General features: G+C 41.0%; 2 protein-coding genes across 3 annotated transcripts; one reads left to right on the top strand and one right to left on the bottom strand.

Moving 5' to 3' along the window:
- Positions 1-16,776: 16,776 nt before the first annotated feature.
- LOC130710097 (serine/threonine-protein phosphatase 7 long form homolog) lies at positions 16,777-20,098 on the top strand. Of its 2 annotated transcripts, XM_057559254.1 has the most exons (4): positions 16,777-17,081; positions 17,689-18,713; positions 18,798-19,558; positions 19,651-20,098. In XM_057559254.1, exons 2-3 carry the CDS (start codon positions 17,693-17,695, stop codon positions 19,166-19,168), a joined length of 1,392 nt encoding a protein of 463 aa, XP_057415237.1. In that variant the 5' UTR covers positions 16,777-17,081; positions 17,689-17,692; the 3' UTR covers positions 19,169-19,558; positions 19,651-20,098. The 2 variants fall into 2 exon arrangements, with proteins under 2 accessions (XP_057415237.1, XP_057415236.1); XM_057559253.1 differs by lacking the exon at positions 16,777-17,081 and having other exon boundaries at positions 17,335-18,713.
- A 327-nt stretch (positions 20,099-20,425) lies between these two features.
- LOC130714338 (uncharacterized) lies at positions 20,426-22,441 on the bottom strand. The gene is made up of 2 exons (XM_057564235.1): positions 20,626-22,441; positions 20,426-20,533 (listed from the first exon to the last, which is right to left on the bottom strand). The coding sequence occupies exon 1, from the start codon at positions 22,413-22,415 to the stop codon at positions 21,708-21,710; it is 708 nt and encodes a 235-aa protein (XP_057420218.1). The 5' UTR covers positions 22,416-22,441; the 3' UTR covers positions 20,426-20,533; positions 20,626-21,707.
- Positions 22,442-23,426: the final 985 nt, after the last annotated feature.

The raw sequence follows: 23,426 nt of genomic DNA, 5'->3' as shown, positions 1-23,426 counted from the left end.
GGCCTTTTTTAATTAGTAAAAAATAATTTGGAGGAATAATTTTTTTTTTGGAGGCCTAAAGCCCTTACTTGGGTGGCTTGACCCTTGGGCCGGCCTTGGTCTGAACCTAATTCTCTCTCAAAGTTAGTTTAAGGATGAGGATTCCTCAACCCTTTATAAAATTTACATGCCCGAACAAGTTTCGTAAAACATGGGGTCAGGAATGGAGGAATTTATTATGATCATCTAAAATTTGTGTAAAGTTACACCAAACTCTTTTGACCTGCACTAGCAGGTTTTCCCGGTTTAAAAAAAAATGAAAATACATATTTATTAATTACAATAATTAACTTGTGATAATTTTAATCTAATTAATTGGATCTATTAAACTTGAATCTTTCAGCACCAACTAACCCACCATCACCCACCACCTCCCACTCATCTTTCACTTCAATTCATCTAATTGGTATCATTGAATCTTGAACCAAAAACCGGCCACATCAAACTCCCAGATCTGTCCTTACTAAACACTATGAAATCATCCAAAGAGCAACAGTCCAGCAGATAGAACAACAACTTTCACCTTCATGAAATTGAAATTGTCATCAGATTTACCATGAAGAATTACTGCACAGGAATTGCTCACTGGTCTTAAATTTTTCCTTGAGCACAATATCCCACGATGCATAGAAGACACCCCAGCATGCCCATTTTCTGCAGCTTCTCCAACATGCACATCCCTTCCCTTCTATGTTTCTTGAACTAAAACAAATAAAGATTCAGACTTTGAAATAGAAATGGGTTTTATTTGAAGGTAGAGCATGACAACTAAACAACAAAGAAGTGGGAGAGAAAAGCCCACGCATGCTTGAAAATGATGGAGTTTTTGAAGGATAAAGCGAATTTGGGGGAAGAAGAGAGAGAAACGGGGAGAGAGAGGGTGGCTTTGGCGCAGAGCCTCCAACCCTTTGTCACCGATTTATCGAAAACCGCCAGTATTTTTCACAGATCTGGAGATGGAGTTGTGAATGGAGTAAAGGGAAAAGCAGATTTGGAGATGGAGCACCGAGCAAACCCACTTTGGGGAAAGCAGATCTGGAGATGGAAATTATGGACGACGGTTCTGAGTTCCATTTCTGGGTTTGTTTCTGAGCTTGATTTCAGTGTTTGTTTCCAGATCTGAGAAGAGAAGCACGAATTTAACAAGATTTATGTTGAGAAACAAACCCAGAAGATGGGTGGACACTGGACGGTGGGGAGAGAGGAGAGTGAGAGATTAGAAGGTGGGGATGGGTTTTGGGGTTGTTGTACCGGTAGTGGAGGAGGTGTTGAAGAGAGACAGGTCTGAGATTGATAGAAAAAATGTTGAATCTGATGTTGAAGAGAGAAGAGGTGAAGAAGGAAGAGAGAAGAGGAACAGATGAAGGATGATTTTTTTTTTTGAAATTAATTAAAGATAAATGTTTAATTAAGAAATTATGTTTTTTGATTTTTTTTTAAAACCTGTTATAGTGGGTCAAAAGTGCTTGGTGTAACTTTACACAAGTTTTTAGATGATTATAATAAATTTTTCCGTCAAGAAGGCTAAAAAATAGTCATGTTTTGTGGAGTCCATAAGTCACTTTGTGTGATTGCAAGATTGATACTTTCAGCGCATGGCTTTACGAAGGCATAATTGAAGGATGTTTTCTTTGGTGGAATAATATGAAAGATGTTTACTATAAATAGGAGGTGTTTTCAGTCAGTTCAAAAGCATCTCATATCTGGCATACCATCAAGATGCAAACACTTTAAGCTTGTATTTGTCATTTTTCTTTTTTTTTTTATACATTGTTAGATTCACTACAAGAAAAGTGATTATTAGCGTCGGCAAATGAGTCAAAATTCGGTGTAACAAAAAAGGTCGAAGCTAACATTTTGCAACAACCATTTAGTCGCCGCAAATGTTTAGAGTCGCTCTAGCCACTCTGTAACACCCCGATTTCCAGGTGTCACTTTAGTAACCAAAAATAAACTCTACGCGGAAAACAGGTAAATTTTTTTCCGTTTGATTCCTTTTAAATAAAGCAATAGAAAATAAAGACATAGCCCAACCACTAAACTAACCAATATACATCAAATATACACATGTACAGCCTCAGCTGCACTCTCCCGTCACGCGCACTCGCAGTGACTCCAAGTAGTGTGCCCGCAGGCAAATATATACAGACCCAGAAGTTTGAGTAATAAAGTTGTAACTACAATCCACTAGTAGAAAGTCGGCCTCAAAATGGCCTAAGCAAAACCCCTTATGGTCCGACTGACTCATTGTGATTCCTCAGTAAGAGAACCACACGAAAAGCCATGCATCGGGAACCTACCCTGTCCCAAAAGCAAAACGAATCAGAGCTCTACACAAAATATGACGCCTGCCTAAACCTACCCTCCCAGAACTGCTCACATAACCGAGTCCACAGCGAACTGAAGACGGCAAGTTGAAGCTCAGCTCCATGCGTCGTAGAACTCCTTTCGTCAGACGTCCACGCTCGTCCGTCCGGTCCTCCAACTCAAACCTGATCCCCCCCGAGGAAGAGATCATCGAAAACCCAGTCCACCGTCGACATCTGGCAGCAGGCCGACCGCCCAAACACAATCATGAAACCAAAGCCAAGGCGCTAGGGTCAACTCACGGAATAGAGTAGATATACACTCAACATGTGATATGGGGTATAGATATATGTTATATATAAACATATAGATAATCCTAGCATGTTATGCCTCTAACAATGCTTCAATAAATCAAACAGCACACAATCTCAGTCAGAATGAATGTATGCGTGAAATGCAATCATGATCCGGATTGTGACGCGTTCCCGTTCGCCACAAGTGAAGCATTCCCGTTCTTCACTATGGATGAACCATTCCCGTTATTCATCCTGGATGAACCATTCTCGTTATTCATCCTTGGTGAACCATTCCCGTTATTCACTGTATGATGAACCATTCCCGTTATTCATCATTGATGCAGTGGTGAACCATTCCCGTTATTCACCATGAAATGCACAGGTGAACCATTCCCATTATTCACCCGATTAATGCAATATGGTTAGCCAAACATCGAATCGTCCTCACCACACAAGCATTTAGCTCAAACCCAATCTCAAAACAAACCCAAGAGTTAGTGTCGGTCAATACAACACAACTCGGAGTTAGCGTCGGTCAATACAACACAACTCCCACCATAATAGAACCCAAAATCAAAGCCAGAGTCAGTGTCGGTCAATACAACACGACTCGGAGTTAGTGTCGGTCAATACAACACAACTCCACCCACAAGAGTACACAAGGGTCTAGTGTCGGTCAATACAACACAGCCCAAGCAACAAAGATATTTCCCGGGGAAAGTCTAAGAATTCCAACGAATACCAACGAATGGCTAAGTCTCAAACCCCAAGTTTGGACTTGCCTAGGGTTGTTCATCCAACCCGAAACACCAACTTTAACCAGTTCATAGGTTCCCCACTCCGAAATCGCGTCAAAACGCACAATTCAACAATATCACAACATCACAAGTTATGGAAAAGCATCATAACATCAACTCATCATCATAATCAACATCAGATAAAACATAAGTCGAATTTATCGACGCCTATCATGCAATCATAGCTAATATGTAAGTTGCCCTAACCTCGAGCTGCTCCAGCCTCGCAATCAAAATCTCCTTCACAGAAATGCTTTGAAACTTCCAAAGTTCCTTCAACTGAACCTCGGAGAAAAACAAAGCAGAATCCAAACAAAATCGATTAGTTCGATCGCAATACAACACATAAACGATAGACAAAGCATTAAAGCTTCAGAATACGACAATCGGGTACGAAAATACAAGTTTTCGAAAACGAAAACTCCCCCCCCCCCAACACTACATGCTCACGGCCATAAGAGAAAAAGGGCTCCGGCTCTTTTTCTTCGATCAAATCAGTTTACAAGGTAGTTTTAGGGTAAAACTAAGGCAAAGAAACTGTCGGAACAATTTTCGAACAATCGGATCGAAATACGGCCGTTCAGGGGCATTTTGGTCCAAAATAAAAGCTCAAAACCTCAAAGTTATCAGTTCGGAAAACAAATTTGACAGCAATGATCCTAACGACATCCGTGACAACAAATCCTAAAGGCACGAAGTCAGATTACGGCTTTTCGACAATAAAGTTTCGAAATGTGCGCAAAAAGGGTTTTGAAACAGTTTTTCAGATCCTGGACAGCTCGATCACAATCGGCGATTACTGACAGAGGTTTTAGACTCTTGGGAACGTAGGGAAGATAACCCAAGCAAGAAATCAGAGAAAACGGACAGTTTTACAAAAAGCTCAAAACTGTGAGCACCGAAACGACTTCAGAAATGCAGTAGAAACAGTAATCAGAGGTAAGAATCATGCTAGTTACCTCAGTACCTCGAAGTAGGGACGAACTGCACGAAGATTGATCGAGTTTTCGCGAAAATATTTTCTCCTCCCCTCCCCTTCAAACTCGCGGCTCTAATGGTGCAAATGGGGAGATATTTTGCTTTTTCGACTATTTATAGGCAGGTGAAATCGCGGGAAAATGAAAATTTCGCGATTCCGATTTTTGCAGCACGTTCACCGAAGAATTCTAAGAGAGATTCTGGCGTCAGAATTCCAGAACTCAAAACAAATATCTATGATTTGGGAAAAATGATATCTAAAATCCCAAAAGCGGTGTAAGTTAATCTGTCCCGAAAAACTACTTTTTGCTGTGATGCTCAAACGACAAAACTTCCTTTTGAAGAAAGATTGGAAACGTCGAAACAAATCTGGCAAAGCAGACGGAAACTTAGTTAGAAGTCCCGAATAGAAAAAGTCCTCATCCATCACTCGAATCTAGGGTTTCGAAGCAAAGAAATTAGCGTCGTCGGACTTCCGAACAGTGAAACCTATCGTGCGTACAACCCAGAGTTCCAAAATGAAACGCTGGTCGAAGGAAAAATAAAGAGAATCTTTAAATTTCCCAAGGATTTGAAATCTCACTTAATACGTTGCTCTAAAGCGAAATTAGCCTATTCTGGACACGCTAGCCATAAGGCAGGTGTGCAGACGACTCGCACTAACTCCGAAAGCAACTACGCAACATTCCTCAAGCAATTTCTGAACTTTCTTCTTCATTAATCTTTCTCAAACATCAAACTCCTGTCACGCTTACACTGATTCTACGCGTAAGTCGGAAATTAACTTGTTCTGAAAATCCAGGTCTTACACACTCTAAGCCGACACAACTCCCTGGTGACAACAAGCGATGCTGAATGGTAATATTTAGCGTCAGTCGTATAGGCCGACAATATTTATGTCCTTTTAGCGTTGGATAAGACCGATACTAATCTTCATATTACTTCCACAGCACCCACACATAATTCATGTTGAAATCTATAATCATCCAACCTCATTCGTTGATTGTTTTTCAATGGTACATAGAGTTGAATAGTTTGATCAATGGGGAGTATGTGTGTGTGTGTGCAGCCACACCAAATTCATGTTGAAATCCAAAACTATCCAACCTCATATGTTGATTTTTTTTTGGTTAGAAAGTGGTGGAAGAAACCACAAGCACTAAGGCGGAGCAAGATCACCAGGAAGGTGGGCAGCGGGAGGAGAATCCCTCATGAGGAACGAGTGGTATTCACCGAAGGGAGAGTCAACCAAATGTTCTCCATACTGGAGGTTCAAGCCAATTTTAGCCAGATAGTCCGCTAGAGAGTTCGCCTCGCGCGGTGTGTGCTGGAAGACCAGATTGCCATGTGCATTACAGAGCTGGAGAACGTCATGAGCCAATTGTTCATAACGGTGGCCTGTCAAATCGGAGGATGATAATGAGATGCAAATAAGTATCACAAGAAAGGGGGGTTTGAATTGTGTACTTGAAATTTACGTTTTAAAACTTTGTTTTATGAAAAGAATATAAGTTCTTTTGTGAAAACGTTTAAGTATGACTTTTCGTAAACTGTTCAGTGTAGCGGAAGTAAAACAGTAAATGAGACAGAACGAGCAGCACACAGAGATTTATACTGGTTCACCCTAAACGATTGGGCTACGTCCAGTACTTGGTCACCACTAAGATTTTCACTAGCAAGTATCAAGGACTTCTCCAATACAAGTATTTGACCGGACTTCTCCAAGTATTATCACAGACTTCTCCAAGTATTCTACAGGACTCCTCCTACAAGTATTGTTCAGAACTTCTCCAAAATCTTACAATGATTTGAATCACTCTACAAGATTTCTCTTCTTTCAAGAGTAGTGGTAGAGAATTTATGGCACTGGACCTCTAAGTGTTTGGTTTCAGATCTGACTTTGGATCACTTAAGAGTTCTAACAAAAGTGTAAAGAGAATAAAGAGATATGACTCTTTTAAGGTACGAGGTTTTCTCTTTCACTTGCAGAATTTAATGGCTTGTGTTTGACACTTAGGAATTTCTGCTTGAGCTTTGAATGCTGTTGAGAAGTTTGAAATGAATGCTTGAATGCTTGTATTCTCGGAGTTAATTCTTCTTTTCTTCAGATCTTCAAGGGTGGCTTAAATACTTGTTTGCTAGTGTTGTAGCCGTTGTGAGACAATATCCAACCATTGAGATAGCCGTTGTAAAATGAGATCGAGCTGTTGATTCAAAAGGCTTGGTTGGTAGCTTCATTAAATGTTGATTCAGAAGCAAGTCTATCCTTTAGCTAAAAAGATGATATTTGTTAGCTAGTAGGTGGTGATAGACTTTGGGCTACTTTTCAGACATGAGACAATTTGGCAATTTGATGTTGACGACTTGTACTTTTCCTTGTTGGTCAGCGTGCCTTTTGCTGAAGTAGATTGTCTTCACGTGATCTGGTTTGAATATAAGTTGATTAGTTGTCTTTTGATTTGAATGTTGGACAACTGGTTGTAATCAAACTAAGACTTTGGCGCTCAAAAATTATCTTTGATAAATCTGACTGACGACGTGTCATTGGACGGTCAGAGACTTGAGGCTGGATAAAAGTTAGTTCTCCTTTGCAGAACTATTTTGTAAAAACAAGACTCTTCTTCTATCTGATATCTCTTTCCTTTTTGAAGTGATAGAACGTTGAAGCGTATAGAATTCTTTTGAGTTTCTCCTGAAATCAGAAACGTTAACAAGGGTTTAATTTCCAGCGAAACTTCTGGTATAAAATTGTTATGATCAAAATAAGATTTTAAAACGTTATGATACGTTTGAACTTAACAGATAACAACTGGACCACTTCTAGGGAGTCCATTTCTACTATAACAGAAGGGAGGTCTAAACCTAAAATAAGCTCAACAACGTACTTAACGGCCAACAGCTATGAGAGAACCACATTCGCAAACGCTAGAGAGCCCTTACCACCAAAAACTTTCAGCCACCTGCCTTCAGAGTTATGTAACACACAACCACAACTAGCTCCTAGAGTGCTTCTCACTGCACTATTAACATTAGCTTTAACCCATCTAGAATATGGTTTCACCCAACTAGAGAAAGTCCTGCGAAAAGCTCGGCAATAAAAAATCCCAGGTTGGTCACCCTGGATAGTAGGAGACAAATGCAACGTTTGAGAAGACGCCTTTTGCTTCATCCCTAGCGACTTCATGAGGCTCCAAATTCGTTGCGAGCTAAAGGGTGTTTGGTTAAAAACCCACTCGTTCCTCATGCGCCAAATTGTAGATAACGCAGACGCATAGAACCAAGGCCAATCCACACCACTGCTACCAATAAAACTTCCTGTGAGATTGCTAAACACCCACCGCCCCTCGAATCACAGATTCCCATAAGGCATGAGTAGCGCTGCAATCTCTAAAGAGATGTAAGTAATCCTCAGCCATTGTTAAGCATAAGGGACAAATGTCACACGTTCCCATGTGGCGCCGCATCCGAAAAGAATTGGTAAGGACTCCACTGTTACACAACTTCCAAAGGAATACACGAACACGTTGAGGACCCTGCACTCGCCAGATTACCTTCCAAAGAGCCTCATGACCTCTCTGGGAGAGTTCACGAGCAATAATATCGTAGGCAGACTTGGTGGAGAAGCCTCTAAAAGGAGTATCGCTCAAAGGACTTTATCTCTCCCATCGATATTAGGACCTGCATGCAAAGAAACAATCTCATGGATCTTGTTAGCAGGAAGCAAGTGAGAAAACAACTTAGTTTTCCACCCTCGACCATGCTCGTAGAAATGAGCCAGTGGTAAATCAATAATAACATCTAGAATGGCTTGAGTAGCAAGAGACAATAAGCTATGTCCAGACATGATCCAGGTATCCTTCCACAAATGAGTACTAGTGCCATCTCCAACATTCCACATGCAGCCCGAGAGAACCTTGTCCCACATCGATCGAATTCCTCTCCAAACCAGCGATTCCCTCCCACATCTCTTCACCACCGGAATTACTCCATTACCGCATCCGTATTTGCCATACAAAGCTCTCACCCAAAGCGAGTCTGGTCGGTGTATCAACCCCTAACAAACTTTCATGAGCAAGGCTTCATTGAAATCCGATGAACACCGAAATCCAAGGCCCCCTTGGTTTTTTGGACTGCAAATAATCTCCCACTTCACCTGGCGTACCCTACGTGAGCCATTCTCCGCACCCCACCCAAAGTTCCTTTAGATTTGATCGAGCTTCTCACAAACACCCTTAGGAATCAACATTGTTTGCATGAAGTACGATGGTAGGGCAGCCACCACAGACTTAGCCAACGTTGCCCTACCTGCTAAGCTAAGAGTAGAGGCCTTCCAAGAGGACAGACTCTTTTGGGTCTTTTCCAGAATGAAGTCATATGTAGCACGAGTAGGGGCTTTATGAAGCATAGGAACCCCGAGATACTGCCCAAGATCATCAGTAAGACGAATACCATCCAAAGAACTTTTGTCATGAGCCACTCCTCGGTGGACGTTATTTGACACAAAATTACGCGACTTAGCCTTGCTAACTAGCTTGCCTGAAGAGTTACAAAACTCATCCAGACACTTCACCATGATACCAATTTGGTCAGTAGAGACTACACCAAAAAGAATAGAGTTGAATAGTTTGATCATTGTTGTGTGTGTGTGTGTGTGTGTGTGTGTGTTAATGCTTATTAGTTGTCAAAGAGTATCATGCATCATCGATATATTATTTGTGTTTATTTGACGTTTCATAGGGAAACTGAGAACGATTGAGCAACCAAACTACATAACTGTGTTTATTCGACGTGACAAATAATAAACATTTATATATATTTCACTAATCATAATGTTGACCCGGGGTTTAGGGCTATTTTTTTTCATTTTTTTAATTGATTAATTAGGGTATCTTAGTCCTTTTTCATGCAATTAGTACTTTACTTTATGCATATTTGTATTTTAAAGTTAATTTAGTATTTTAATAAATTTATTAGATATTTTATGGTTTTTATTGTGTTTTGATAAAAGATGAGGAGATCAAAAGAAGATTGAAAGTGAATTTGGAAGATAAAGTTATTTCAAAAAAAAATCAAAATAGATTTACAAGATAAAGTTTTTTGAAAAGAAGATTAGAGACAGATTTCACCGAAATGACGTGGTTGACTAGTTTTATCTTGTGTGGGCTAACTCTCATAGCACAATTTTTTTTGACAATTCAACCGGTTAGATAGGATATCAATGTGTTTTGAACAATATATCAAAATTTGAGCCCGATCCAATGGTTAACGAGTCTGCACTAGTCATTTTATGAAAATTGGTCAAAGCTTTCAGCGTCATATATAAGCTCGATTTTTTTTTATGTTATATCTTGTCATTCTAAACCTATTGAACACATTTGGGAGACACTGGTGCTAAGGCATTATCGAGGAAGATGACAACTTCTCCAAACGACCACGGTTCCTTTCTGTCTTGAGTTCCACTTTTTTCTGTGCCCTTTTTTTGCTTTTTAACTCTATTTTGGTATTTGGGATGATGTAATTTTATATTACTCTTGTTCAATACATCTTTCCGCAATTATAATCGGTGGATTTTCATTGTTTGGTGTTTGTCTTTACCCTTAATTCTTCTATTAGCCGGTTGGTGATTTCAAGGGTTTATATTCATTATTAAGTAGATTAACAAATTTATATGGATTGATGAATGCCTCGTTGATATAGGGGGAATTTTCTCATGTCTTGGGTTTGTCAATTTTCTTTTTGTGCTTCATATATCTTTTGACCATGTGATGATTTTTAGGGTTTGCATAGCAATTGAGAAATTGGTGTGAGTTTAGTTTATGAGAGAACCACCATTTACATCAGATCATCCTATGAAAGGATTATCTTAGGCAAGGTTGAGGTTTTCTAAGTGACAATAGGAGACGCTCACCCCCATGTATGAACATTTAGAGTAGGAAAGGAGGTCGTATCGAGTTACTAGTCGAGATACTCATTACTAGGATCATATTATCTAGGTAGGAACTATTAGAATTTCTTGGCTGATAGTCAGAGCTTTTTTCCACTAGGCATGATCTTCTTGGGTTATGAACAGAGCTTTGGGAATGTCTAATCGAGTAGGTTTCTGCTATAATGCTCATTTTGTGATCATTAGGACTTACGTTAGTAGGATTTCAATGGGTAGATTGCTTGACTAAGTAATTAGTAAGTAATAGATCTTATCGACATTTTAATAGTTGATTCAACCTTATAAAAGTATATTGGTGGAGAACAAGTTGTAAATCAAGTGAACTCATTCTTTCCAAAGAGAAAATGGAAGATACACCGTTAGTGTAATTTTTTTTACACAGATGTCCAATTGTTTTCCGCCACATCAGAAACTATAATTGTAATTTAATTAAAATAAATGAAGAATATAAGTATTTATCCCACATGACATATAATAATTGGATGACAGTGTAAAACTTCGTTACACTGACAATGCACATCCATTAAACTCCTTTCCAAACACGTTTTCTTCTTTATTTGCCTTCGTGAAACTTCTTTTATTGTTTTCTTCACTATTTTCTGTTTTTTTAATTAACACTATTTTAACTTTTGGGTGGTTAACGTAACAAACAGTCCAAGTTGTTCGATATCTTTTATTACTTGGGAAAAATTTGTATACTTGCATATGCTATCATATAACTATAGAGCTCTATTTACCACTAATTATAGATGGAATTGGATAACTATAAATTCCTAACATAAATTTGATGCTATGCAGTGAAAATAATTTTAATATATATATCCACTAATTATAACACATTTCTAATAACAATTATAAGCAAAAATTCTCGTAAGCAATAATTAACACCAATGGCAATAACAGTTTTATATTATTAATTTAATTATTTTACTACAATTGTTTCACTGGTCCAGTATATGATCCAACACTTCCATCCTTGTTTTCAACAATTGTAGTTGTTTTAAGCCTATTAATCATTTTTCCATCTTCACAGTTCGTTTCTCAAGACGGTAGGCAGCTCGAGTCAAGGCCTCGCTTTTTGTAGCTCTCCACCGATAATATCTTTAGGCTTAATACATCAGAAGGCCCCTGAAATTGTAAAGGGAATCAGTTCCAGGACCTGGAAAATTTTCGCATCAAATTGGGTTCCTAAATTTTTTTTTTAATTCAATTAAGGACAAAGTGTGTCTGATGCTGAAGTGGCTTCAATTTTAGCCTACTCAGCTTTTCCACGTGGCATTTGGAATTATTTTTTACCTGAAAATTTCTAAAACTTTATTTTTTAATACCAACTCATATATTGAAGCATAAATAAAAAATAAAAAAATTAATAAAATCTATAATCTAAATAGAAACCTAATCTAATAATCACTAATGCAAGATCAAGCACCATCCTCGCACACCATGGTTCAGGTTCAAACGACCATGGGGGGTTGATTTGCTTTTGCTCTCCTGCAAACCTGTGCCTACTGATATGCTAAACTTGCTGCTTGTTATGCTGCTGCGTGAACCTGCACATCTTTTTATTTTGATTTGAATTTTGTCTATCTTTTCCCCTGTTTCATTTTCCCCTGTCTTTGTTTTTTATTTCTCTTGTAACTGGTACCTGTTTGAGCAGCACCTCTTGTTCGTTAATCAACTACTGGCCCTAAAGAATTGAAGAAATTTGACATATATAAGAATGTTATATGTACTTCAACCCATTTTGTGTTCAACTCCAGGAAAAGATAAAGGGGAAAACACATAGAACCTAAAGGACAAAGGAAACCAGATCTGAAAAAGAAACCAGATCAAGAAACAAAGAAAAAGAGAAACAAAAGAGACCAGATCTGAAAGAATCGGTCCAGATCGAGAAAATCAAAGAGACTAAAACCCACATGCAAACCACATCCAACATCCACAGAAGCTTCACGCAGTGGCTGCAGCGGTGTGTCGGATGGAGCGCCACCGCCTCTAAATCGGGGTTTTGGGACTCAAGGAGGTTGAGATTTTCTTTCTCTCTCTCAATCACTCCTTCTCCTTGCATCGCCTGGTGGTGGATTTGGGGATTTGGGGTTTTGGTTTCGGGTGGGGGTGGGGGTGGAGGTTTCAGTTGCAGGTGGGGGTGGGGATGGGGTTTCGGTTGTAGGTGGAGTTGGGGGTTGGGTGGAGTTTTGGTTTGGCCGTTTGGGGGTGGGGGTTGGAGGTTGAGGTTGAGGTTTGGGGATGGTGTTGGAGGTGGATGTTGAGGTTGCAGGTGGGGTGGATGTTGCTGGGTTTAGAAGATGAAGGTGTTGGGTGTTGAAGATGAGAATGATGAAGATGATGGTGTTGAAGATTAGATTTTTAAATTAGGTTTATTAGGTTGTTTATGTAAGATCAAGTTTTGATCTAGTAGTACAACTCTAGGTTTTGATGATTACAAGTTAACCTTTTGATATGAACAATTGTGGTACTCTAACGTGTTTTTCTGAGTGTGCTATTTACAGGCTCTGACCTCAACTCAATCTCACACAAATCAGAAGCACTGTGTATAAAGAGTGACCCAAGCAACGCTTTCGCATTCACCATGTTCAGTATGAACAGTGGAAAAGCTTCAGAAGCTCTGAAGCTATACAAACTCTGATGTGGACTCAGTCGCTAGAAGCTCTGAAGATCCAGAAGTTCTGATAACCAAGAAACACTGAAGGTTCAGATGTTCTGATGGTGTAGAAGACTCTGAAGATCCAGAAGCTGAATAGTGGAAACTCTGAAGTCCAGAAGCAAGAAACTCTGAAGGCCATGTTCTTCCCTCTGAGTTCAGAATCAGAAGATACAATGGTCAGAGGATCTGTGCTTTCCCTCTGACTCTGATCAACCGGCTTCACAAGTTCCAATATGAAGTATTCCTCTGATCAGAAGTCTCCTAGGTTAAAAGGTCAAGTCGCTATCCAAGTACAAAAGCAAGTGTACCTTCCTGACGACCTACCTAACGTTCTCAGCCACAGCAGAAGCTGGATTTTCCAGAACTGCCCTCCAACGGTAGCATTTCCCATGCAACGCTCAACCCTAATCCTTGGAGTATATATATAAAGGCTGAAGATTGAAAGAAGCGGCTAGAAAAAACTAAGAAGAAGCAATACACACGCGCAAGACATATTCAAAATATTCTAAGCCTTCTTTCATCTGAAATTCATTGTGTTTACTATAAGCTTTTTAGAAGCAATTTCTTTGTAAACAAGAACTTCATATACAGTTGTATAGTTTGCCTTTAGGAGATCAAGGTTGATCGGATCCTAGAGAAGACTAAGAGAGTGAATCTTAGTGTGAGCTAAGTCAGTGTAATTGTTAGTCACTTGTAGGTTTCAAGTGCAGTTGTAACTCTTACCTGATTAGTGGATTGCCTTCATTCTAAGAAGGAAGAAATCACCTTAACGGGTGGACTGGAGTAGCTTGAGTGATTTATCAAGTGAACCAGGATAAAATCCTTGTGTGCTTTTCTATCTCTTATCTTTAGCACTTAAGTTCTCGAAAGATTTGCCAAAATCTTTAAGGTGGAAGTCTTGTACTGAAAACGTTATTCAAACCCCCCCCCTTTCTACCGTTTTTCATACCTTCAGTTTAGTTTATGATTATTAGATTAGGTTTTTATTAAGTTTTTAATTTTTTTTTTTGATTATTTTGTTGACTTGGAATTAAAAATTATTTTTTTAATATTTTTTAATTAAAAAAAAATTATAAAAGCTAGGTGTCACTGATGACTAGGAAAAAATTGAGATTTGGCCTTAATTGAATTAAAAAATTTTTTTAGGGACCCAATTTGATGCGAAAATTTTCCAGGCCCTGAAACTGATTCCCTTTACAATTTCAGGGGCCTTCTGATGTATTAAGCCATATCTTTATTAGGGTCTTCTATTACTCTACCAATAATCTAACTGTGTATATCTAAGTTACAAATAAGAAAGGCTTAAACCTCATATTAGTCTCTGTCTTTGTGTCGCCGTCTGAGATAGGTCCCTAACCGAAAAAATTTGTGCAAAAGATCCTCATCAATGCAAATTGTCTGGAGCCAATCCTCGCCGAAGCCCGGAGCTTCGGCGAGTGATGAAATGGCACGCTGACTAGGTTAATAACTCTGACGTGGAATTAAAAAAAATTAAAAAATTAAAATTAAACGTCATAAATTAAATTAACAAAAAGAATAAAACCAATTAACAAAACTAACCTATGTACCAAAAAAAACAAAACTAACCTAATTTAATTAATACAAACAAATTCCCCAAAATTAACCACAACTCCATCAAATTCCCAATCAACCCAGAACAAAACCTTTCGTAATCATCTTCATCATCCATCCTTTTTCAATTATCTTCATCTCTTCAAGTTTTTGAACAGAAATCTTTCATCTTCATCTTCATGTCTGACTCCAATTGCTATTTTTTTTAACCAACCAGTGATTCTAGGATTAAGATGGACGGAGATGAGAAGAAAAATCCCAGAAACACAAAAGAGAAGAACCCAGAATGAAAAACCTAGATTCGTTCCTGGAACCGTTCAGGAGGTAGAGCGTGGAGCAGATCCTTATAGTTGTTCGGTAACATAGTTTTCCAGATGAAATCGGTAGAGGCGGGCCAAGTTGTAAATCTCAGGCGGAATGGGGTGAAGAAAAACTCGAGCGACGCAGTTCTCAGGGATGTCCCCGAGGTCGAGACCGATGGTCCAATGTTCGACAGCGAGGCCCCCATCGCGACGAAACTTCCCTTCAAGTCATGGTACTGCCACCATGGAAGGAGCGGAGGAGGAAGAATGTCATGGCGGGCGAGAAAGAGGAATTGACACTGAATCGCGACGAAATTTCCTTTCACGAGTTTTCTTTTTTCCTTTCCTTTTCCCTGTGTGAAAATTTTCCCGGAAAATTGAAGATGAGTGTGTGTGAGTTGGGTGCTTGAGAATTTTGTTTGATTTAGGGGAAGCTGATCTGGTGTGGGAGGGTGATCTGGTGTGACATTCCATGTGAGGATTATAAAGAGAAGAAGAAGAGAGAATGGAGGAAATTGGGGAAGAAATGTAAAGAGAAGAAGAAGAAAGGTGGGTGGATGGAACCCTAATTTGGGTTGATTTCAGATTCTGAGTTAATTTTAGGATTTATGATTTTTTTTAAAATCAATAACTTTAATTTAATTTTTAATTAATAAGTTTAATTGATTAATTTGGAGGTAATTTAGGTTTTTAATTAAATTTAATTTTTAATTTTTTTTTAATTCCACGTCAGCTTCATTAACCCAGTCAGCGTGCCATTTCATCACTCGCCGGAGGTCCGGGCTCCGGCGAGGACTGACTTCATACGTTTTTCATTCACAAGGACCTTTTGCACAAATTTTTCCGGTTAAGGACCTACCTCAGACGGCGACACAAAGACAGAGACTAATATGAGTTTTAAGTCAATAACAAATAATTATATTATACATGATCACAATCTGAACACATTATAACTTCTAGTACATGTGCATTCACTCTAACACATTTTAAATAATTGAAATAAAGCATTTTAACCAACATAAGTAAATCACAAATGTAATAAATGATACTTGGGTTAAATTTAATATTTTTTTTTCATTATATTTGAATTATACATGGAATGATGGAAATATGAACCTACCAGACACTATCTCTCTCCCTTATCCCTCCCCCCACCATAACTCCCATTTTTTCTTCCCACGCCTCCTTCTCCAGCTTCCCCCACCTGGTCTCATCCCTTACCTGCATGACTACAAATTTCTGTTACCATCCTCTACCATCTCCTCCCATTTTCCTTCCCCCAATTCCCTCTCTCCCCCACTCCCCTTCCATAAACTTTCTCTGTCTCCCTCAACTCTCTGTTCCCCCACCCACCGCTCCTTTTATTACCCCCATCATATACCACCTAGGTAGGGAACCTCACATTTTCCCTTTCCTCACCTCCCTCCCCTCCTTCCCTGCTATCCCCACAACAACAACACTATAACATTTTGCCAGTACCTGAGAAACTACTATCCACCCCTCTTTTGTCCCAATCATATCCATCATCGACCATTACTCTCTAACAACCATGTGTGGACCGAAAATGTCCATAAGCCTTCATCAGTTCATCCTTCAACCAATCTATGAAAGAAATTGAAGACAATTCAATTTTGGATCTTTTCCCCATTGAAAACCGTTCACAAATTCAGCTCTTGTTGCGGTTGTTAGACCCCAACGAGATAGTTGAAGCAGGGGAACCTCCTCTTCGTCAAAGCTTGATCTCCCTCCATTGTATCTCTATCTCTCTCTCTCTCTCTCTCCCAAGGCGTCATAGAAGGTGTGGTTCGGCACCACAACAATGGAGATGCAAAACTGTTTGTCCAAATGTTGTTCTAACATGGTGGGGAGAAGAGGGGAATTGGGTTTAACACCCCAGCCCTTAGGCTTCCCGCCCCACTTAAAGTGGGGAAATTACCGGAAACCCTCAGGATTAATATCGGTAAATGATTTTCCGATACGTATCGGTTTATCATTTACCGATTCGTATTGATATAACAGCATCAGATAGGTTTTGAAACATAATTTTCAAAACCCATTTCCCTCCCCAAATCACTCCCTCTTCAAATCTCTCCCAAACTTGCGTTCCACCACTCCAAGCTTCGGTCCCATCATCATCAAAGCTTCCTCAAAGCACCGGAACTCCCATTCCATTACATTCAAAAGGTAAGTTTGATTTTTATTGATTCTCTCACATTGATTGATGATTAGAGGTTGTTGATTGATTATTAGGTGAATGTTGAACACTAGGGTAGTTGATTATTGATTAGAGGTAGGTTTTATTGACTGAAATGGCATGAAACGGTCATGGGCACGAGTGGGTCGTTTCCAGTTCTGGTTTCTGGGTTACTGTAAAATCGGAAAAACATTTTCCGATTCTGTAATGGAAAATGTTTTTCCGATTCTATAATGGGAAAACATTTCCCGATTCTAAACCAGTTTAAGGCAGTTTAAGGCAGTTTTTTTAAGCCAGTTTTTTTTAGTTTTCCTCCATCTATTGGGCTGAATATTTTGTACAAATTTTCAAATATTTTAGTGTCATGACACTGGGAAAGGGTGTTGATGGTATCGGCTTATTAGAACTAGGGAACTTCCTTAATGTTGCATTTTAGTTATCTAGATTGACATATTAGAAAGGGTGTTGATGCTATATGAGAGATGTTTGTTTCTATATGAGAGATGTTTGTTGCTATATGAGAGATGTTTGTACAAGTTGTAACTGTTAAAGTTGTTCAAGTTGTAATTTGATGTTAAATTTGTTTGCTTTTCATAGGAGAATGAAGGGCGGGAGGAAGAGGTCTCGATCTTCTACAGTCGATGATGCAGAGGATCGCCACGAGCGCTTGCATGCTTCTACGCGGCGCGGCGACCATCGAGCAACTAGTCAGGCGGTTGAGGCTTCGGCCCCGTCTCCGTCTCCGTCTGCTACTCCGGCCGGGGCTCCGTCTCCGTGTCCGTCTGCTACAGCTCCGTCAGGTGGTCCATCTACTACAGCTCCGTCAGGTACTCCGGCTGAGCCTCAGCCTCATCCTACTCCGGTCTCTCCGATGGTTGAGTTACCTCTTGAGGAGACATCTGGCGAGCAGTCTTCTTCGGAGCCCAGTGGCGAGGAGTCTGCTTCTGAGACTGCTTCTGAGGCCAGTGGTGAGGAGGAGGAGCCTCTTATTCTCCAGGAGGAGATTGATGCTGCTGATGTTGTGCCAGATGTGGTGGCAGAGGGCGGCGCGGATGACGACCTCATCCAGAGGGTGACACCGTTTCCCGGGGGGCCTGAGGATCTGTCGCTTCTTGCGCATTATCCTGACCACAAGGCTCCTTGGACGTGGCAGGCACTTCTTCGCACAGACCCGCGGTACGTGGACCGTCGGACATTGAGGGTGGCCACTGTTGGGGGGAAGGTATGGAACCTCCCCTGTGATGGCGATTCAGAGGCCCACACACATGTGCGACAGCTGCTGCAGCAGACGGGTTTGTATCACCTGCCTTGGTGCGGGTTACCGGAGACAGACCCAGCTGTCGTACTGGCCCTTGTTGAGAGATGGCATGAGGAGACGAGTAGCTTCCACATGCCGTTCGGGGAGATGACTATCACCCTGGACGATGTGTCTGCTCTTCTCCATCTTCCCACAGGGTCGAGGTTCTACACTCCGGGCAGAGGGGAGCGAGACGAGGTTGCAGCGCTCTGCGCCCAGCTCCTGGGAGGATCTGTTGCTGCTTATCTGGCTGAGTTTGAGGCGGCGGGTGGCCAGAACATTCGGTTCATTACTCTGAAGACCATGTACACGTCTGCTATGGATGGTATGTCTTAATAATTACTTTATTAAGTTGTATTTATTTTTAGAGTATTATTAATAACTGTTAACTTAATTCATTTCATTGTAGGGGGACGCTATGAGGATGCTGCTAGGATCTGGCTGGTGAACCAGCTTGGTGCCACCCTCTTTGCCAGCAAGAGTGGTGGTTACCACACTACTGTCTACTGGATCGGGATGCTTGAGGACCTCGGTCGCGTGTCGGAGTACGCGTGGGGTGCGATTGCGCTGGCTTCGTTGTACGAACAGCTGAGTCGTGCATCCCGCAGGAAGACAGCGCAGATCGGTGGGTTCACCTCCCTCGTGCTGTCATGGGCGTATGAGTACATATCTAGCAGCGTCATTATCAGGACGGAGGTCCCCGGCTACACACAGGACCAGCCTAGGGCGCAGCGGTGGTCCACGTCTCGGATCGCGCATTCCGGACTCGATGAGAGATGAGTCATGCTCGATGAGCTTACAGTGGATGATATCACATGGACCCCTTTTGAGGACCATCGAGATGTTCGACCGCGGGATCCCAGGGCCCTCTATTCCGGCTACATCCGGACACCTTACGGCCGGTCTGTGAGCCGACATCTACCAGAGCGGGTTATGCGCCAGTTTGGCTTCATACAGGACATCCCTCGACACCCCTCTGAGATCCAGACGACGGGGTCCCTTGCTGAGACCACAGATGCTGCCTATGCTGAGTTTGAGCCGCACCTCCGCCCTCAGGGGATACCTGCTACATATCCGGGAGAGGCGGTGGAGGGTTACATGAGGTGGTATAGCAGAGTGTCACATGTGTTCATCATCCCTGAGGATAGGAGGGAGGAGCTTAGTGCCGTGGTAAGTTTGGATTCTAAACTTGTATATTATTTTTATTCATTCAATTGTGATTTTTGTTAATGAAATTATTTTTGTATATTATTTTTATGCAGTCTGCCATACGTAGGGGTGTGGAGTTGTTGGAGCAGTCCCTGGAGGTGCCAGGTGCTCTTGCTCCAGGGACACAGCCCCGGATCCTCACGGAGAGGGCGCTCGATCTCTTTCGACGGAGTTCCTTCGTTGGTAACCAGGGAGTTGCCTTTTCTGCTATTTGAGGAGCCGCAGCTGCGGGAGGCAGAGCTCGTGGAGGCAGAGCTCGTGGAGGCAGACCCCGTGGAGGCGGAGCTCGTGGAGGCAGAGCTCGTGGAGAGGGTGATCCTGGAGAGGGTGTTCGTGGAGGTCGAGCTCGTGGACCCAGAGGTCGCAGGGGGCGGGGTCGGGGAGAGTGATTTTATTACACTTGTTATGTGGGATCCATTATTATGTATATGTTAGGACTTTTTATGTTATGTTATGACTCTTGCCTCGTTTTATTTACATGTGTTATATTTTTAGTCTTAATATTATGACTCTTATAATGAAAAAAACAGAAACAACGACAACATATAAATAATTCAAAGCATGTAGTAATCCATGACAATAAGTTAAACGGTTACACAACCAAATTAAACATAAGCAACACCGAAAACAAAATTATTCCTCTGTGATATCGATGAAGTCATGGGGTCCGCAATCTTTTGGGAATACCTTCACTAGGTTGGGCAATGTTATATTAAGATAACAAACAGTTCCTCTAGGTGCAAACACAACAACCTGCATGTGAAATGTATACTTTAATTAAACCATGCTTAACTGTCCAAAAAATGAAGCAAGTTTCATGTTTAGGTTTCAGACCTTTTGGAGAACGAGAACAGATCCAACAGTTATGTCATTCGCAAATTCACTGTGAGTAAATGCCTTGCGGTGGATGCTAGCATCAACAGCACCCGTGGGGTCCTAAATTTTTGAAATCGTTTGAGAAGTAAATTAGAACGGTTAGTCAAGGGGGACCAAAAGCAAGGCCTTACAAAAGCAAGGACAAGACATACCTTGAGGGTAACTTTCGCATCTCCAAACCCATTGGGAGTGCAAGATTTGATAACAGCAACAACATTCTCCACCCTCTCAACGTTCGCTGTCAGAGAGCCCAGCGGAGTGGCTATTCCCCACTCTTGCAGGGCTGATAGCCAAGCATGTGAGTTGAAATCAGGATCGGTTTCGGTTGATCCATGATCTAGCACACGCCTCACGATTTCCTAGGTCGGAATGAGTGGTGTGTTAGGGGTGGATCTACGGGCATACATGGCAGCCTGGATGGCGCCAGCCGGGCCAGGAATGAGAGGACGAGAGCTGCCAGAGTTGTTGCTTTGACCTTTGCAATGGCGGAGGAATGGATTTGGGTCTTGTTCCATCGTGTAGAAAGAGGAGTAATAAGAAGAGGCAAGACACAATAGACAGGAAGATGAGGAATGAAGAGTAAGAAGAAGAGGCAAGACACAACAGATATTTATAGCTCAGGCGTGCGGTCAAAACATTTAAGGTGTACTGGTGGATGGTAGAAGAGTGGTTGGGGCTGGTGGTTGAGAGTAATGTCAGGGTTGGTGGTGGAGGGTAATGAAAATGAAAATGACAAGAGTACATCAAATTAACATTACCAAAAGTACATCAAATTAACATTACCAAAAGTGCATCAAATTAACATTACCAAAAGTGCATCAAATTAACATTACCAAAAGTACACGCATGAACCTGCCAATCTACGATGATGTCTAGATTTTCATCATTAACAACAACCTGTGATAAGGGCCACATTCTACCAAATTACAGAGAGTTTACAAATTAATATTACACAATACAAGAACATTCAATCTGTGGTGATGTCCACATAGTCCGCATGACCACTAAAAGCACCAAGCCAAGCTTGGAATTGTGCATCATACATGCCTAAACGTGGACCATATAGGTTGCGCCAGTATTTGGAGGCAAGATCACTGTGCCATTCCCACTGGGGAGCAATAGTCGGCATAGGATGTCCAGGAGTTAATTGGAGCTGCATTTTAGAGAATAACCATAAAATTAGATAACTTCCACATACAAAAATTAATCGACAAGCTAGTAGGCAACTAAAATATTAGTGTATTTGGTCAAAATATACCTGTACCCAGTGATTTATCACATGTCCAATAGCTATAACAGAATGCTCATCTCGTGGGCCGGCTCCTATTAGTGGAAAGTATGTGTTACAACCCATAGAGGATAAGGATACGAGAACCAATTGGTACTTTGTGGCAACAAGGTATCCCATCTCTGGCAGTTGAAACCATTTGTCAGGGGTGGCCGGGTCACCAATAGGAAGAGTGAGACGATTATGTAAGCCATAAACAACATCTGTGCCCCACATCCTATTATACATTACCACATTGGTCTCAAGTTCTTGTATCAATGTAGCCCTAACCCAAGGCCAACCGTCCTGACCGGCGGAATGCCCCATTAATGCAGCAATGGATCTATAGCCACAGTTACCATCATCCTCAACATCTGTAATTGTGCCAATATATGGATGGAGAAAGGCTGGAAAGTTACACATGAAATGGCTTGTATCAGACTTCTTCACACGCTTCTTCCTCTTTGCTGGTTGTGAAGACTTCTTTTCCTCTTTAATCTTCTTGTCTGTAAGTTCAAACGCTGAAGGATCACGAGTCAAGGATCCTATTGCTCGACCCTTGGGTTGTTTGCTCTCTTTCAACTTAGGAGTGCGGTTGGACTTTATCCGAAGCTCAGGAGTACATAGTGTACTCCTTTCAGGACAATATATCGCTTGAAGCTTCCTCCTTACCATACTCTGCCCTCCAGTATCCAAAGAATGGAAATAACATGTCAGTGCCTCAACTTCTGGGTGCATCTCTCCATGGTTTAGTCCGCAAATATCTGAGCTGCCAGTATCTGCAACAGGTACATGCTCCCAACTTAGGCTCTTCCAGAATGGATGAATGGTCTCGTACGGAATCCTCTCATAATCTGCAAGTTCACAGACATGTTACATTGAATCACAAATATAAATAATTGGAAGTAGTTGAGAGGAGAGTGGTTGACCGGTAACCTGCAAGTTGACAACCGCAAGGTAGTCCATGAGTCTCTCTCAATAAGCAATCGCATCTGCCGCCGCAGGCTCGCATTCTTGTCAGTTCAGCATCAATGAGTTTCAGGCATTTGATTGACACAAATCCCCTAATATTTGTGTAGAAAGGGGTCTTGAAAAGGTGATCAATTTTATTCATACTGCGCTCAAACGATGCTACTATCCAACCCAACCCATGTTTACCCTTAGTTAAATGCTTATTTAAAAATGCTACATGTCAAGTGTACGTGGACTTCCCTTAAATTTATATGGAAAATTTAACGTCAATGACTAAAAGTGAAATTGGTAATTTTTGAGAGATGAAAAAGAACAATTTTTTTACAAGGACTAAAAACAAAAATATAGTATATTCTAGGGACTAGAAACTTATTTAAGCCAAAATAGTTTTATAAATTTAAATAAAATAGATAAGCTAACGGTAAAAAGTCATAATGTCATGACTAGGGCGAGGAGTGTCCTTTTGATGGGGTTACGTCTGGGTATGAGGTACGATTGTACAAATGAGAACGCTCTAAACCAGATAGCAACCTAGATTCATGCCTGCAAGCTGTCGTAGTATTGGTTGTTTCTTCTTTTTGGCGGTCGTTCCTTGTCCTTCCCACAGTGGTTCTTATGGGTTGCCCCTTTGGTTTGTTTGGGTTTTGTGTCTATGGTCGTGTTAGGGCTTGTTGGTTTTTTTCTCTATGGCTATTTCAGGGGTCAATTGCTGTT

Source organism: Lotus japonicus, chromosome 4 (genome assembly GCF_012489685.1).
Source record: "Lotus japonicus ecotype B-129 chromosome 4, LjGifu_v1.2".
Taxonomy (NCBI): Eukaryota; Viridiplantae; Streptophyta; class Magnoliopsida; order Fabales; family Fabaceae; genus Lotus; species Lotus japonicus.
This window is presented reverse-complemented; position numbering and strand designations above follow the sequence as displayed.

Excerpts from the sequence above, each read along its gene's own strand:
- LOC130710097 (XM_057559253.1), top strand. The coding sequence starts at position 17,663 with ATGTTAAATTTGTTTGCTTTTCATAGGAGAATGAAGGGCGGGAGGAAG. Across the intron at positions 18,714-18,797 it reads GTACACGTCTGCTATGGATG|GGGGACGCTATGAGGATGCT; the intron begins GTATGTCTTAAT and ends ATTTCATTGTAG.
- LOC130714338 (XM_057564235.1), bottom strand. The coding sequence starts at position 22,415 with ATGGTAAGGAGGAAGCTTCAAGCGATATATTGTCCTGAAAGGAGTACA.